We start from the raw sequence: 18,179 nt of genomic DNA, 5'->3' as shown, positions 1-18,179 counted from the left end.
ACCGATTAATTTGCTGTCCTAAAAAGCACACCTAGAACCTCTCAATGTTTACTACCTTAATTGTATGAGTTCCTTATGCATAAAATGAGAAACAAGGTAAACACTGTTTAATGTAATGATACAAATGGCATCTGGTAGCTTAACCTGAACAATTATCAGTGTAAGTTCTACTGGTAGTTATCTTCAGTTAAAACTCACTGCAAATCAAAACACTAAAAATATGGGAATCTTGCAAGTTGTAAATATTACTTTGTTAGATTCATAAAACATCTGTGATATTAACATGACAAAAAAAAAAGGACCTATTTGTTGGTCACTACTGAAATCCTTTTTGTTTACTATACTAGTAACAGCTGGGAAATCTCAAGCTGAAAAGTCAGGGTGATGCTTTGTCTTAAAGAAATAAAAAGTTTCAGGGGATTGAAATATGGGGAAAACCTTGAGTAGGAAGAGAACAAGATACTGGTGTAAAGCTAAAGCCAACCTGCTTCCTCATCCTCCTCATCCTCTTCCTCATCATCTGAACTTGATGACAAGGGAGCTGGTGCAGAGCTAGCTTGATTATTAACATATCCACCATACTGCATGCCTGTGAATTGGAAAGCACAAACATCAGAGTCAGACAGACAGGAAAGACAAGAAATGGAATCACAAATCATTGCATTAAAAGTGAGAGAAATCAGCTGTTCCAGAGAAAATCCCAGCATGCAGCAAGTTAAATCTACAACCCTAAAGCAGTTATTAGTGGGCTAGTTCAGTAAAATATTAGTAGCACATGGAATTAGCAGATAATTTTATATGTATGTATGTGCATGTGTACCAGGAAATTAAACACACAGACTTCCTATCTTTTTAATACTGGTTTATCCAGTGGAGTACTTTCATAAATTAATACACAGAGATAAAGGAGTTGTTTCCACATAAATTCAAATTATGTTATGAAAACGTTTAGTATTAACTTTTGCTTGGCACACCTGTCCCTTTTAAGACAAGAATAATTCATGTTGGAATTCTGTCAGAAATGAATGAAATATACTGCTGTTGCCACATGCAAGACTACAAACAGACATACAGAGAGCACAAAACAATCAGGGAAATTAAAGCTAGGTAAACCTGAAAATTTGGGTTGTCTTATGTTTACATGAGTGCCTACATTCAGGCTCATAAGCATGTGATTACACCAGCACTTCTACTATTTGGTGACAATGCAGGAACTGTTACTGCTGTCACCTCCACAGCACAACCTATTAGGATTTTTTAGTTTTTTTGTTTGCTTTTAAAATATCTACTCTAAACATATGTGAGCAATACACAAAAGCAACACAAACACACAATTTCAAAACAGAGTAAAGCATGCAGCAATGGCTTATAATTAATTTCCTGCATTACTTGTTATTGATTCATTTCCAGCATCTTCAAGTAATCTGACATTTCTCTTGTGACAAGGCAGGCTTAGCAAGGATTTTAAATATGCTTTTAGTCAAGCAGTGACATCCTAAATAAATGCAAGTAATCACTTCTTCTCTCTTATCAATCTAATGGATTGCTATGACAAGAAAATATCCTAAGTATTCAAAACTCTTCAAATATTTGGGAATTTGAGGTTCTATCCCTCTGTAGAAGTACTGTGGCACCAATGAACAGGATTCTTTATTTTAATACTATAAAGCATTAGAGAAGTGTTATGTATAATCTGAAACCATCATGATAACTAATAATATGCCCATCCACGACTTCAATCAACTGTATCAACCTTTATTTTATTTAAAATATGGGCTATAAATGCTGTTAAGTTTCACAACTCTTTCAAAAAGGGTTAGCAAATGAACCCAAGAGGAGCATTTTAATTTCACTTTAAAAACACCAACAGAATCAAGGTGAAGAGTATCTACCCAAATACTGGAAGTAAAAAGAAAACAAAGCAAAACTATATAACAGCACTCTTGAGAAGGTGAACTTTCACAGAGAGACTGGTGCAAGAAAAGATTGGCATTATATTCCTTTAGCTAGTGCATTAATACTTGTACAATTGCAATCAAATTCCTCCGTAATTCAAGTAGTCACAACAATGAATGAGAAATCATCCCAAGGGCCACTGAGTAGATTCAGTGCTTCAGTTTTCCCATACTGTTAAAACACTGGGCTAATTTGAGTAATTTCTAGTCCCATCTTTTATAAATTTACTGAATGCATTTGGGAAGGAGAATACAAGAAAATCATCATCTGTGCAGGAACAGACTATGTCTTTTCTCAGGCCTGGGAGAACTACTGAGGAATAAAACAGAACTGCATTACTGTGAAAGAGGGGAAAACCCCCTGACTTAAAATAATTAACATGCAAGTAAAAGGGTTAAAAGTCAGGATGACAAGAAGGGCTGCACTGTAACAGCAAGAAAAGCAAGAAAGCAAAAGTACATGTGCCTAGTGTGAGAAGTAAAGAGTGTAAAGACATCATGTACATGGATAAGAAGAAGAAAGAAAGGATATCTACCTGGAAAGTGCATGCCAATGCAAAAATTCCAAGCATGCACAAATGAGAGAAAAGGACTGGATTACTCATTACTGGTCACATGCATTAAGAATGCAGGTGTTCAGAAAGAATAAGGAAGAAAAGAGATTGAAAAATAGCAACACAGAAATTTAGGCATCACGAATTATGTCACTATGAATGCTGTGAAGAGTGGGCTGGTTTGATTCTTAGCAGCCTTATGAGTTTGCATGGAGTCATTTTCATTGCCAACAGTACTACAGATTTCTGCCTTTGAGACTGTGCTGTGCTAGTACAACTGTCCAGACCAAAAAAAACCTCTGGAGAACAGATCTGGCTAAAAAATAACACAGTTTAAAAAGGCATTGTCAGGTGGGAAAGTCTCCCTTTCTAGTTCACTGCCCAGCAATGCCAATAGTAGGCCAACACAGGGGGAAAAGCAACTGAGGGCAGAAATGGGTGGCTGCAGAGAGCAATTCCAAGTGCCATCATGTACCTAATCATGTTTTCTGTTGTGACAGCTAAGTTCTGCTTAGTGTCTTTTACAGATTTGATAATGGTGCTAGAATCTCCCACTTTTGCAGTTTTAAAACTGCAAAAATCAATTTTGAAATTATTATTTATTTTGAGTCATGTTATGGCCTAAAATATGGCAACCACATAATTTAAATCATCACAAATTTCTTACACTGGAAATTTCTAAACCCTGCAAGCAGTGTACCTGTGATATAATACTATTGCACTCAAATGCTTTATCCCACTATAATTTACAGACACCTAGAAATGTAGGTGGCAGGACACAGAAGATAAACTGGGATAACAACACATTTGCCTGTGAAATAGACCAACTATTTCAGTATTTTAAGTTCAATCACACACAACATAAAAGCCTTTCAAACATAAAGTGCCATTAAATTTGTACAGATAGTTATGTAAGATTAAATAGGCTTCATGACATTTTAAGGTTTTTGTCCTGTTAGAAGATAGTCAAGTAAACAATTAGAATTTTTTTCATTTTTATAGGAATGCCCCAAGAGGAGCCTAAAACAATGAAATCCTTTTTAAAAGTTAATTCAAACTGGGTTTTTTCAGAATGCTTTCATGTAGACAATGGTATTCTATAATTTAAAACAGTATTTTAAAAAATCAAGTCCAACTGATTACTGCAGCTGAAACATACTTGGAATTCTAACCTAGACAAATATTTAGTACGTGTGTTCTGTTTTTTCAGTAGGTTCACTTCCACAAACAGTTACCACATTTAATTTTTGATAAAAAAGTTGTTGATAAAATATCAAGGGCACAATATTTATTTCAGACTCCTCAAACAAAACTAGAGAAGAGTTTGAAGTCTTGCAATGCTCATAAAACCATCATCTGAACATAGGAACTTATGTGTGATGACATGTAAAAAGATAAAATTAGATCAATAAAAACTCCTGACAACTTATCTTTATACTGCCAACATATTGCTGTTTTTACAATGTGCTCATTCAGCTACTTACTGCATTCACCTTCACTTAGTGGAAGCATTTGAATTTAGGGAAGTTCAGCAGCCACTGAACTGATCTGTAGCTGCTGGACCAGGCGTTCACACATTTCACAGGAATCACACATTGCACATCAAGGCAATCACAGTTCAAGAGCTGAAATCCTTTTCCTCATAAAAGGTTGGCAATTTCTTTGGAAAAAGAAGCAATAGTGTCTTTCTAGTAAGCACATCTACAACACAAAGTCTATCTAGCACCAAAATCAACTATAAAACTGTGCAAAGGCTACAGTTCCAAAAACTGACATACTTTCTTTAAAATGATACACTGTACATAGGAGTTTACAGCAATGAATAATTTTTTTTCCTCTAATAGATATAGAAATGATTGATGAACAATCTGTAATCTGCATTCTACAAGAAAAAGGAGGAAAAGGGGTACTTTAGTTATTTACATCAGAGAATTCTGTAATTTAAGAATAAAAAATATTCTGTGACAATCACACACCATGGGGTTGCCAATTATTTTAAACACTAGAGATACCATATTGGTCTGACAAAATTAATACCTACTTCTACCCCTCAGGCAGAGCTCTTTATCCATAGGAATTTAAAATTCTGAAATTGCTAAGAGAAAACATGGCCAAAAAAAATAATCATGCAGTCAATTAGATTTGGAATACTAGATACAGAAACATGTAATAATCAAGCGGCAAGTCAAAACATCAGTGTAAAGTTTAATTTAACTGAAGAAGGCTCAAGAGCCAATTGATTCTTTGTCCAGAGACTGCCAACATCAGAATAGGAAGGAGCTTATACAAAGGCTCAGGTTTTCCCACAGAATTCTTGCAGCAGCTTGCCATGGGCACTTAGAGCTAGGCAGTAAGAAAACAATTCTACCAGTCTGAACTTAATCCTCAAACTCATTGTTTCCACAAACTAGCAGATTTCTAGTTTACACTTCATTTTTCAATACAGACTAATTACAAGCTAATTTTAAAACCTTCCTCTAAGAAACTAAAGTAGTGAGCAGTTTTTTAGAATAAGGGAACTAAAACAAGTTTTTTTTGAGCAAGAGACATGTAGGACTGCCAACAAGACAAGCCAAAGGCAACAACACATGGACAAAGGAAATCAAACATAAGCACTAACAGAATCTAAAACAAAGGTGACATAAAACACCACCACTCAGGGAGCCTGATGAGATGCCAGAGATGTGCTCCAGCCAAACACAGAAAGGCAGCAATAAAACTTCCAGCCTTCATGTGTGCACGTGGAATACAGCAAAAGCCTGCAGTGTGACCTGCATTCCCTTTTAGTACCTTCCTGAAGGGCCAGCTCTGGTGACTGTGTCACAGAGGGTGAAGATGGTGGCTTTGAAGACAGGCTTGGAGCAGGTGACCGTACTGAGGACATCACAGCAGAGGCAGCAGATGTTCCAGCTCCAGGCTTGGTAAATGGAACATTCTGGCTCACTGAGTGCACGGGCTGTGAAGAATCAATGCCACCTGAAAACAACAGCAGAAAGCAGGAACCCTTTGTATGTACTTGCACAGACAATCACACAGCACAAGCAATCACAATTGATTCCACAGTAACTACAAAAAACAATACAATACTTCAAAGAAAGATGCCTTCAAACAAGTATCTATGGAAAGATTGGTTGCTTTGAAAAATTCAATACTTACAGTGCTAAAACTCCATTATAATGAACAAGTTGCTCTACCAACAGGGAAAAAAAAAGAAAGCATGATGCAGTACAAGCAAGACTAAGCTGAAGCTTTGTTTTGATACATCCCAACAATGCTGTGCTTTTATAAATTACTGTTCCCAGGTAAGTGGAATGTAGTCCACCTGAAATACATCCTTCAACATTCTTCATGGGAGGAAATCTTGTGCAGTAGACCAGTACTATGCCTCCCTTGCAGTGCTGGCCCATTGCAATATGGGTATTCAGTTATGAGACTCATATTCCAAGCAATCTGTTTCAATCAACCCTGAGTATTCCACAAAACTTCTGATGTGTTTTAGACATCTGGACTAGATATAATCTGCTTTAAAAAAAGTCAGATTAATGCTTTGAGAGATTTGACATAGTCCAGCTGAAACTCCAATCAGACGAAGACAACATAACTTCAATTAAGTTAGCTCTCAACTAAGGGTTGCTCTTTGTTTATAAATTGAGAAAATCTGTATTATGATTCTTTCTAAAAAAGCCTTGACCAACCAAGCTGTTAAAAAGAAGAGAAAGGAAATGGTTTTACCAAAAGTATTCAGTAAACAAACACAGAAATTAAGCAAGAGCAAGTACTCCATTTGTAGAGTACTTATTTAAGTTACCAAATTTGCTAGAGAATGCAGAGGTAACATTAACTTTGCATCTTCTGCACATATGGCTGTTTAGTTGATACAGTCCCTGAACTTTTCCTTGAACAGTGGAGGTGATATCTCAAAGAACTTCATGGGCAAGTTGAGGTTTCCTTTAGAGGGTGAAGAAGAAGAGGCGGCTTAAAATGATCCTTCTGTTTTTATTATTTACAGTCAAAATTCACAGCACGCATCTTTATTATCTTTGATATATTTTTCAATTTTAAAATCTGCTGTTGAGCATACACATGGCTTTTTTAAAGTCTTATCAAAATGGAACTGATGTCTTTTTCCAATGAACATACAGAGTATTTTTTTACTGCAGTGGACTTGCTATAATGTTTGCTTCTACACAATATCCTGCAGATTCCCCATGGCAGCTTCAGAACGCGTCAGCAGGAATGCTCTTATTACAGCAGCTTCCTCAAGCAAGACATGCAAGATGACATGGGACGTTCTCTGCCACATCCATGTGCTCACCCAGGTTTTGGAGAGCTGTTTGGAGGGTGATTGTATTTTCCACACTGCAAGGCAATATAGCCATGCTGGCAGCATCAAGCACTGCTGTAGGGAGTGGTAAATGCTGTAATGTCAGTGTCACGTGCTCAAAGCCAAAACCAATTTACACCTGGATTAGCTGAAGATGTAATACCTTCCTGCCAAGTACTAATATCTATTCTCAAGCAAATGTTATCCAACTACCTTCAAAATTTCATGAATCCTTTAAATGCATTGTAAAATGAATGTTTCTAAACTCTGAGAAATAAAATATTTTTTTTTGTTGTACAAAATCCAATCTGCAAAATCAAGTCTTAAACTTTATTTGGTGACTCCATAAAGGTTTTAAACGCCGTAAGCAATGAAGATCAAAGGAAACACTTGAACAAAATTAACATTTAAAACCACATTTCCTCACCTTCAGTATGTACTGAAGATTTTCCTTCATGCCTCTCAACCATGAACAAGTCTTGCACTAACAATAATCAAGCAAAATGATCTATAGCTAAAAGGCATGTTACAGAAAGAATCTGCAAAATCAGGCAAATTAGCATTGTAATTCATCCTTTTTCCCTATACATCATCACAAAGTTGTCATTTTTTTTAATGTCTAACTGGAGACCTAGAGGTCACAGTTTAAAAGTAGCACCACAGTTCCTCAAAATTTCAGAAGACACGTGAGAATTATCCTTCTTGAGCTGTTTCAGCTGTGGTCTTGATTTCCTGCCCTCACAAACCCCCACACCCCCTGCACCCAACACAACACAATTTCTAGGGACAGAGGCACCATCTCCCTGTTTTCCAACAGCATCTTTCACCCTGACTTTCAGTACTGGCTGCAGTCCTTCCCTTTTTTCAAGCACACCTATATTAGCAGATTTACAGGATTATAGCCTACATTCCTAGGGAACTGGGGCAGCAAGGACTTTACATCCTGATGTGACATAAGGGGAAGTATGTGCGTGAGATAATGAAATTAGAGTGTCTCCTGCTCAGGCAGACTGTCCACAGCAGGATGCAAAGAAACCCACGCCACAAACCCACAGGAGCTCTCCAGCTCCCTCTCCTCACAGAGGAGCCCAGTAAAATTCAGGCATCCTGGCTGACCTCCGGGCTACGTTGAAAAGCACCAAGAATAATGACAGTGTTCCGATTTCAGCTGAAATAAACTGGAAAAACATTTAAGAAAGCTACTGACCTAGAAAGACAAAAAACCGAAATAATACAAAGTATGAAATTTACATAGCATAACACTCCTGAACAGATTTTTACCAAGACTCTTCTGCTGAAGTACAGATTGTAAAGATAGAAGAGGGTGATTTTGCAGGGTTAAACTAGTTTAAACCTCCAAGGAGAAAAAAACTCAAATTAGAGATACTTTTATTCTACTTTATTTATACTTCCTAAAGCAAAGAAAATTATTCTCACTGGCTATTATTCACCAAGAGCAGTCAACTACCAGCAAAAAAAATCCTCTTAAAATAAATCTGGTTTCTTTTAGTGAAATCTCAGCACACTTGCTGATAATACTTCAGCTATTTCAGAAAGGGGCCGCTGAAGTCTTATGAAAATACTTTGTTGCAGTTCTGTGTCCTTAGTACAAAACATACAGAAATGAAGAGATTTGATCTTAGTAAGTTCAACATGCTGGAGGCTTTTCAAGGCTATACATAAAATTAGATGTTTAAAGAAACCAATTCAAGTCCAGTGGTGACAACTTTTTTGATTCAAGTAAAAAACAATTCAGAAATCAAACAACTTCTGAAAAACTCTCACCAGCCTGTTTCCTGAGTAAGTCCTGTTTGAACACACAGATTTTATCAACACATCACTCCTCTACAAAAAGGATTCATTTTCATCACAGAGAGCTTTCAGTGCTGACTGTACAAAAATGGTTTGGAAAAACACACTAAAACTGCAGCATCTTGACTGACTGTCTGCAATTTGCTTATTTATAATTTAAAGATTGTAAGGGCATCTTTCACAGCAGAGGGGCAATGACAGCAAACTCTTATTGGCACCCTGACGAAGAGGAGGATACTGTATCCAAGTTTCTTTACACAAACAGTCATAGAAAGCAGGCTTATGAATTTCAGTAAATCTTTCTTTTTTCAAGTAGTTTAGCAAAAAACTATGCATAGAACAGATGGCAACTGTTTCCCACCATTGCTTCTTCCCAAAGAAAGCAGGGAGGATGAAATACTCAGAAAGTTTCCTTCCAACAGATCATTCATTATTTCCTTATGCTCCTTGTGTATTGCATTCAGACACTTTCCCAGGAGGTACAGGAATTGGCAAATACTTTTCAAAATCCAACTCCTTTTCTTAAAGGCTGAGAACAAACAGAATACTATATATAAAATGACTCATCTGAGAACAGTAAGATTGCACTGGAAAATTCAGAAATCTCAGCATCTCAAAACCAAACCAATTATGCCAGGATCAAACAATTACTAGAATTACTTTACAATTTTATTCTTAGGCATTTATTTGTAATTATTTATGTAAGTATTTTACTATCAGGGTGTTGTAGCGATTGGATTTTTAATACATTTTAGCCAAAGATGTTGAATTCCAGATTAAAAGAAATCAGATATCATTGGAGGCAGTTTGTTTAGCCCAAGACACCAAAAATGGTTTAAAGTGTTCAAGGTTTAGTACTAAAATTGTCCAGCTCCTCCTTCAGCCTTGCTATCAGCTGTTATGTTTATCTGCTTTCCTTAGTCAGGAAATACAGAGGTTAAACCAGAATTCAGGGGAAAGAGAAAAAAATTATTTTGCAGATAAATCAGTTCCAGAAACCTGTGCACTGTGCAATGAAGCACAGGGCATGCTTGTATCAGCAGCTTTACAAGCGCAGAAAGAGTCTTGGGGCCTACAGTCCAGCAAACCAACCAAGGACTGCAGCATCACCCAAGCACAACAGAAACAGTGGATCAGTGTTTATTTTCACAGTGCAAAGTGAGTATCCATGACACAGCATTATCACAGCCAAGTCTATCATTAGTTCCTTGAAATCCAAGTGTAATATTACTACTTTTTCTTGAGGCCATATACTAACTCAATCACTCCCTTAAGAGCAGCATTGAATGGTTCAAAACTAAAACTGCTGCTCATATTGCTCTTCACTGTCTGGTGCTATTCTGGAAAGACACCTGCATTCTGTCAAGTCCAGCTGCACATTCTGCACTGAACAGAGTCAACTTTTTTGGCCAGTCCTTGAAAGAATCCATTTTTATGCATAACTATGAAATGCTGGTATATCATCAGTACAGAATTCAAATCTACTAATACTAAATTACATTCTACATCCTAGTCTTGGGAGGGGGGAAGAAACTAATATTGAAACTAAATTCAAACTGTGGATTGAATAAGCTTCATTTAAGCTTAACTGCTTTTCCCAAAAAATAAGCTTTATCAAACCCATGTTCTTTCTTAAGTCCTTGGTCTGAGAAAGTCTCAGCTACTAGGACTCCTAACACAGTTTCAATGTTACACTATAATCTGAATTATCTAGCATTAAAAGGAAACCTACAGCTATGTAACATCTGTCTTTAGTAGAGAAAGCAAGCTGTAGTCTGGCACTGCTTACAAGTCAAAACTGCATGAAGTCAGAAAATTCCCAGTTTAGAAAGAAATTCAAATCAAATCCTGCACAGACTATTGCTCTCTCCTCTGCAGAGCAAGACATTTCATTGTGAAGGTACTCCCATATCTCCAGTCTCTTCCATGCTTCCTGCTAAATACTACCCCATGAACTGGTACTCAGTTTTCCTATGAAACAGGAGCTGAAAGAACTAATGAGGACTGAGTGTACTTGCCCTCAACTGCCACCTTCACAACCTTATAGCTACATCCATACTAAAACCACCAAGTTGTTGCTTGCAAAAATCAGCTACAACTTCCTAACTCTTTCAAATGCTTATCAAAAATATTAATTAAAAAGCCCCAACTGACTCGAAATCCATGCAGGGTTCCACTTGCTTCCTGAACTTTGTGGGAGAATGCATATATGTTTATTAAGATCCAATTATTACAATTATTACAGAGATACCTCTTCCTCAATTATGGTGCAAATGAGTCTGTATGCCAAAGTCAATAGTATGAATTTCATCTAACAGTAACTGTGAAGAAGAGAGAGAGAGAGAGAGAATAAAATAGAAAGAGAGGAGAGAAAGGGAGTGAAAAGCGACAGATGAAGACCCATCAAGAGACAAGGGGCAGACAAGAAAAATACCTCAAATCCTGCAGGCACTGCCAGGCTGAGAACGAAACATGCTCCCACATCATTGGGAACTGCCCAGTTGTGCAGGATACAAGAATTAAAAAGCACAATTACATATGTGAAATATTATCAAAGGAAGCAAAAAAACACGATTAGACAGTATTTCAGGAACCATATACAAGAGATGACAGCAATGAGTTATACAAACCAGACTTAATTTTTGTTTTAATTTTTGTGAAGGAAATTCAAGCATTCATGGCAGATATGACTGTGTGATACAAGCATACTGACACATCCTTAGAAGAGGCCACTGGAGAAAAACTGAACAAATACCAACATCACCACAAACACATCCAGGAACTCACAACGGTGGCAGACATCATATTTGTGAGTGTTCTCTGCAGAGTGCAGGGGACCTGGGATCACAGAAACTTCAGAGGGCCCTGGGTCACTCCAAGTCAAGGCAGGAGAAGACAGCCCAGGCCCGGCCTCAGAGCACTCTGCACTTCTGCAGATATTGTGTGTGGGTGTCTGTGGGTAAAGCATGTGCTGCTGTATCACCTTAGCACCAATAAAGTTTCAGTGAATACCAGCAGTGTGGGGCAGCCACAAGCCAGATGACACCAGGTGTGCACAGCACGTGGGGACGACAATGGACTCATCATGAGGTGTCTCACACCATCCAAACAGGACTAAATTCTACTGATTTTCACTGAGGTGGGCAGGCCACCTACACTTAACATGGAAAAGCAATATGTACAAATTATATGTGTTGGATAAATAGAAAGATATCACCACCTGGGGATCCAGACAGCGTCCTGTTAGCCCTCTTCTTCTGGTCTTCTTGGTGGTGGGGGTCCCACACAACAGAGCTCAATGGGTTAATTATGGTCAGGTGTACATGGGAACTCCAAGCACTTCCCTTGGATGCAGGCAGGGGAATTTGACACTGTTTTTTACAACACTGTGGATCATGCCCACTCCTTTGGAAATTGAGTCTGGGGGCATTTCAGGCGTCTGTGATGGTTTTGGCCCCTTCTAAGGCACGAAGCTGCCTCTCATGTCAGTGCCCTTGAGCCAGCTATGCCCCATCAGAAGGGATGAACACGCTCAGGCTTCCGTGTGACAGTTGTGCAAGGAAGGACAATTGGCATAATAAAAAGTACCAGCCTGCCTCCACAGGGCCTGCTTCTTACCTGACCCAAGATCCAGCTTGTAGCACCTGGCACTGGGTGTTACCCTTCCTGTCTTGTGTGGACTGATTTCCCATCACACACCACACCCCCATAAACTCTCCTCCTACTCCAGGGGAAAAGTGTGCAAACCTGGCCTCAGCAAAGCAGCCTGCTGCCTCCACAAATGGCTGATTATTTTGAGTCATTACCACTAACATTTCAGTCTCTCACAGTGTCACTAAGGCAAAATTTAAAGAAACAACAACCATGACTTAGAGAAATTCTCTAGCCAGAAAAGAAAAAAGTATCTTTGTGAATAACAGACATATTTCAGAAACTACATGCTCCTTCATAAAAAGCTTCCTTCTGAGGCCACTCACATGAAAACTATGCAACTAAACTACAACCATCCCCTAAATAGTGTATTTTTCTGTATCTCTCACTAGAACCAAATAGCAGCTATTGTGAGGACTGTGGTAACCAAATTAGAAAAGCTACAAGAATGAGTGACAGAACTCAAAATTACATTACAGAATTCCACACACTGAACACAAACAAGCCAACAAGAGCACAAAATTACTTATGTTTCCCAGACAAATCTGGCAGTTCACTATCTTTCAAGTAACACCATACCTGTATTTATTTGGTTGTTTAGTTTAGGAACTGATCCAGTGAGATTCCTGCTGAGGTTGTCTTGCACAGCCTGAGCAGATGAAACAGTTGATATTGTTGTACTGTATCCCACGGGAACGTGCTGTTGAAGGGAATGAGGTACTGATGTACTCTGGCTAGAAAATGCATTTGTCTCTTTGAACTGTCCAACAGCAGGTAGACTCTGAGAGGTAAATGTCTGCCCATACACACCTCCAGCAGCCACAGGAGGATAGGAAACATTAGGATACACGGCACCAGAAACCACGGGCATAGCGTAGTGATCAGAATTAAGGGGAAATCCCTGAGATGCAACTGAAGAGCTGACAGAAGTGCTGTAGTGATTATCAAATGCTGAACATGACTGCTGAGCACTCACATGCAAGTAGGATACAGATGACACTGCTCCTTGAACAGGTCTGTCACTGGAGCCCCCTGAATGGGGAGGAGCGTTGTTGTACAACTGATGTGACTCCTGTGCATTCAGCATGCTGCTGCCCACAGATGTCATAACATTTGGTGCTGGTGCTGAGTAGTAACCAGGGTAGTAACTGGCTCTGTACTGATTCTCCAGATGTGAAGCAGCAGCTTTATTGGGCACTTGGGAATAGTGTCCTGAAGGCGCACTGTAGTTTGGAAGATGTGAGCCATAGCCAGAGGGGAACTGCATCTGACTCTGCATAGGACCTGAAATGAAGAGAAAACATCACATGTATTAAAGGAGCATCTGCTAGTAGTGCCAACGGACTCTGCACTTGAACTAACAAACAACTGCTTTTCTTCTTTTCTATTTCTGAGTTTGATTCTCAGCAGCAGAGAGAAAATAAACCAAGTATAATGCATATAAATACACTATTTTAAGTAATTTGCAAATACGCAGAAAAATGGATTGCTTCCATACTTGAAAGAGGTTTCCATGCCAAGATTGTTTGCCTCTTGTTTGTACTTTGAATATTTTTAAGAGTTTATAGGAGGTTAATATTTAAAAAAGTAGTGAGCAACCATAAGCACCAAACTGGTATTTGGAAGTGTTTGAACCACCTGAATCTGGAAACTGAAAAGCCACAGTGAAACCAGTATATCAATACAGAACAATATAGGTATTCTTCTCTACAAGTCTTTGATACAGTGACCAAGATAGAGACTTGCAGGACAGTTGTATTTGTCTTCTGTGTCCTTATGTATTATGCTTTCAGGGAAATGGATGTTTTTATGAAACTACAGAGTATTTGATAAGGCACATCATTTTTATTTACTTCCTGATACTCACATCAGGTGTGAGAGATGTTGGTATCAGAGAAACTGACCTCAGGTACCACTGCCACTGGCTCTGCAACATTAGAGGTTAATTACATACTGGCCCAGCAAGGGTCAAACAAGGGCTTGCCTGCTACAGACCAAATGTTAACTATGTCCAAACTGATTTTATTAACCAACTGCTCAATGGAAAATCTCAAAGTTCTTCCTCATGTCCCATTCCTTAACCCTGTTTTTGTTTTTAGTGAGTCACAGATGCTTTTGAGTGGCTAACTTGCTTTCTTAAAAATCCCACACGCTATTGCTTACATCACACAGAATGACTACAGTGTTATTTCCCACTCCCTGGCCAATAAAAACATAAACACAGAATGGCCCACTCACAAATTAAATGGCAGCTGAGGTAATAATGAATAGTTGATTCCCCTGCTAATATTTACAAATTATTACAAAACTTAAGCATTACTTCTCTTGTCTTGGAATTCTGAAAAATCACTGTTCTCCAAGGAACCTCTAGATGTCCTATGATTAACTTGCAAGGCAATTTTAATAATGAATTTAACAGACCCCTAAAAGCAAGGAACATACTGCCCAAAATTGCTGTCTGGTAAAATTAAAAATGCCCTTTTATAACTGACAGGAAGTTGAGCAGAAGAGAAAGGAGCTAAAAAATTGCAGAACAGTAACTTGAACTCCTAGATGAAAAGACAGACAGGCACTTGGGCAAAAAGCATAAAGAGCTTAAAAAAAATTATCTCAAGTTTTGAAGAGAGCATGTATGAGCTATGCTTCTGATTCACCTTCTTCTTGAAAAAGTGGGAGCTGCTTTACAGAGCTGCATAGCTTTTTCTCCTTTAAAGGCAAATGATTTTTGCTTAGCAAGCCATTAAAAAGCCACGTGAACTTTGCCAGACTTTTGACCTGCTTTTTAAAGTCTGAAAAAGCAAACCCAAAGATACAGCAATAATTTACATGTGTCAAGGTTTATGGCTTTAAGCAGCTATGCCACCTAATGTGGCAAGAAAAGATATTTTATTTGAAAATAAATGTGCATCTCTTCTACTGATACATGCAGATGTAACTAACTGAGCAGGTGTAACTAACAAACTGGTTTAGGAGCACCTGACTCCTAAATAAAAGGCTGCATATCAAATAATCTACTGCAGTCTTCTAGTATCTAGCTCTTGTTTCAAAATACACACTATAAACAGAGATTAAATTACCAATACAAGATACCAGTCTCTACATGATAGAATGCAGAGTTCTTTTTATTCATATTTTTTTCAGCATTCACAAACATTCACAAACACACACATGAAAACCCGAGACAGACAACATTTGAAAAATTGTATTGATTTCAAGCCTCAGGTCCTTTGAAAGCAAATTTTACAATTACACATTATTCTCACTATCTGAAGTGAGTTTTTTGTCCATTTTATTACAAAGAATGTGAGTGGAAAATAATTTTTGTACTGCAATTGGTAGCTAAAGCTACTAATGGTGACTACATAACTGGACAGTTTTCAACACTGGAAATCAGAATACATCTTCAGTGTCATTTCAAAATCTGGTTAATTGCACAATCAGTCTCGATGTTTCAGGTACTTCCATCTTTCCAAAACACCTGACAAATATCTCAAAACATTCCATAAAGGAGCTGAAACACCTGCTGTGTGCAGCTGAGGTTATCATCTCTGTAACAAAAGCACTGCACCTCTCCTTCTATCAACAAATTAATACTTTATATAATAAGTATGCGATTATATAAATTATACATGCAATTATATAAAGTTACAACGTGTAATTACAGAGACATTAACAGGTGAACCCCAAAAAAATCCTAATTCTTTTTAAGGGAGGAGGGAGCCACAACATAAGAAACTCCAAACTACTACAAAAAAAAATAAAAGAAGCAGTGCTATGGTTATACCACCATGTGAAAGAGTCAAGTTTTGCTTGCTCATGTCACGTTTGGTTCTCATGGCCACACCTTCTCTCAGCAGCATAATTCAGCCACTGCCATACACTCTAGCTACACGGAGTCTATGGATGCTACAGCACCAAAGTGCCTTTCTATCCAAATCCCCCTGTGAGCTTTCCAAAACTTCTGACCCCCCTCACCCACCCCCAGAGAAGATTCCCCCAGCCCCCTCACAGGCCCTTCCCGCCCGGGCAGGGGCAGCACCACAGCACCACTGCCCCTCGTTCACTGCGGGGCTCTCGCTGCAGCTCAGCCACAGAACTGCTGTCTCCTCCTTCAGGAGGATCCACAGCCTCCCACTGACACAAAATATTCAGATGTTCCCCATCTTTCACATCTCTGTTCTCTCTGTTAAATTGACCAAAACTATCCCCAGTCTGAGGGAGGATGAAAAACAAGACTAAACAAGACAATAATGAAAATTTTGCTTCCAAAATGCCAGTAGGAATACCAATGGCAGCCTTACAAACCAGCTGTAGACAGCACCAGACAAAACTCTACATTGCAAAGAGTCATGGGAATTCAAAACAATTATCCTCTCAGTGCTGCACTTCAATACATTAAATTGTCAGTGCTGAAGTCCCCCATCACTACTGAAGAAATCATCCTTGAGTACTGATTTAACAAGAACCATTTTGTTATGCTGAAATTAGGAAATAGATCATTTTCCACTTAGATACAAAGGCACTTTAAGATGAAAAAAAAAAGATTCCCAAACTTGTAAGAGAGGAGGAAGAAGAAAATACCATACACAGAAGAAGTCACTATTCAAAACTCAACAAAACAATCAAACCTAAATTTAACAAAAACCAAAGTCTCCAAGGATCTCAAATGGACTTGGTCATGGAACCAGGCAAAATTCACTAATAACAAACCTGAACATCCTTTTTAATATCATTCTATGTACAACAGGCTGCCTGCTTTCTGCAAAAAGCACTCTCATTAGATGGCAGCAACTACACAGTTTTACCTGAAAAATTCAAATTACCAAATTAAAACACAAAGCACTCTAAAGGAAAACATATACCAGTGTTTTCTTTCAACCAATATAGAAACAGCTCAATTCACATCAGGATCTTACACTTAAACTCCACTCCAATGACATAAAGTTAAATTTCAAAACCAGTGACAACCCTGTTCATGAAATTTAGTTTCTATTATACAGTACAGAACTTTCCACTAGTATTTTTCTATTGCTATTTCTCCCTATTTCCTCTCCTATTTCCATCAAAAAACCCCAAAACCTCAAATCCTGTATTGTAACTTCAGGAGATTAGCACTCAGACAACAGACAGACCAATTAAAAATTTTTGGAATGCCATTTCTGGATGTCACAAAACGAAAAATTCAGGGTTATTGACTAAAGTCATCAAAGACATCTAAAGGAACACAAAAACCAAACTTATCCAATAAACACTTAAGGCTGTTATTGAACAGTTCTCAGAATTACTAAGAGAGTTTTGCAGAAAATAACTGGTCTATGCCCTGGTTTTACACAAGCTGTTTCTACCAATATTAGCAGCAACAAGAAGTTAATTAATTAAAACAACAACTAGTAGCGATGGATCTTTAAAATTATTAAGCTAAGCACACAAAGAGAAGATAGGGGGACAGCTCCTATTTGTTTCTGTAAAACACTTCCAGGTTACTCATGCTGTAGCAGCTGTAATAATGGCATGTTTTTTGACCAAAAGCCATGTAAATTGGCATTTTCTGAACAATTTTTACAACCCCAGCACCACAATACCAGTTTGGACACAACTGAGACATCAGTATCTCCTTAAAACCTAGCATTTCATTACCTTCATTTTCTTCAGTGACTGCCTCAACAAGTACTGTACAGGCATTTAAGTGCTTAGCACTTAACTACCCCTTTGGACACGAGAAAAGCTCACAATTCTCAAGTAAACATTTTTGTAGGTCCCTACTCTGCACAGAAAACACACCTGTGCAGAAAACAGCACGACTACAAAAGATTTAACAGTATGAGCTAGAACTCGATGCAAATAAGAGGCCAAATTTAGATACCAAACCAATATTGCACGAAG

At 38.2% G+C, this 18,179-nt stretch overlaps 1 protein-coding gene across 2 annotated transcripts in view; it reads right to left on the bottom strand.

Moving 5' to 3' along the window:
- Positions 1-18,179, bottom strand: part of SEC24B (SEC24 homolog B, COPII coat complex component) — a 47,608-nt gene that overhangs the window by 28,539 nt on the left and 890 nt on the right. The window contains exons 2-4 of one of the 2 annotated variants that reach the window (XM_058024542.1): positions 12,876-13,580; positions 5,300-5,485; positions 485-589 (exon numbers count right to left, since the gene is read on the bottom strand). In XM_058024542.1, the coding sequence (XP_057880525.1) occupies positions 485-589; positions 5,300-5,485; positions 12,876-13,580 (996 nt within the window). The remainder of the gene's footprint in view (positions 1-484; positions 590-5,299; positions 5,486-12,875; positions 13,581-18,179) is intronic. The other variant, XM_058024543.1, reaches the window with a different exon arrangement.

This window comes from Melospiza georgiana, chromosome 5, assembly GCF_028018845.1.
Source record: "Melospiza georgiana isolate bMelGeo1 chromosome 5, bMelGeo1.pri, whole genome shotgun sequence".
Classification (NCBI taxonomy): Eukaryota; Metazoa; Chordata; class Aves; order Passeriformes; family Passerellidae; genus Melospiza; species Melospiza georgiana.
Note: the sequence above shows the minus strand (reverse complement) of the source record. Positions and strands in the feature narration are given on the sequence as shown.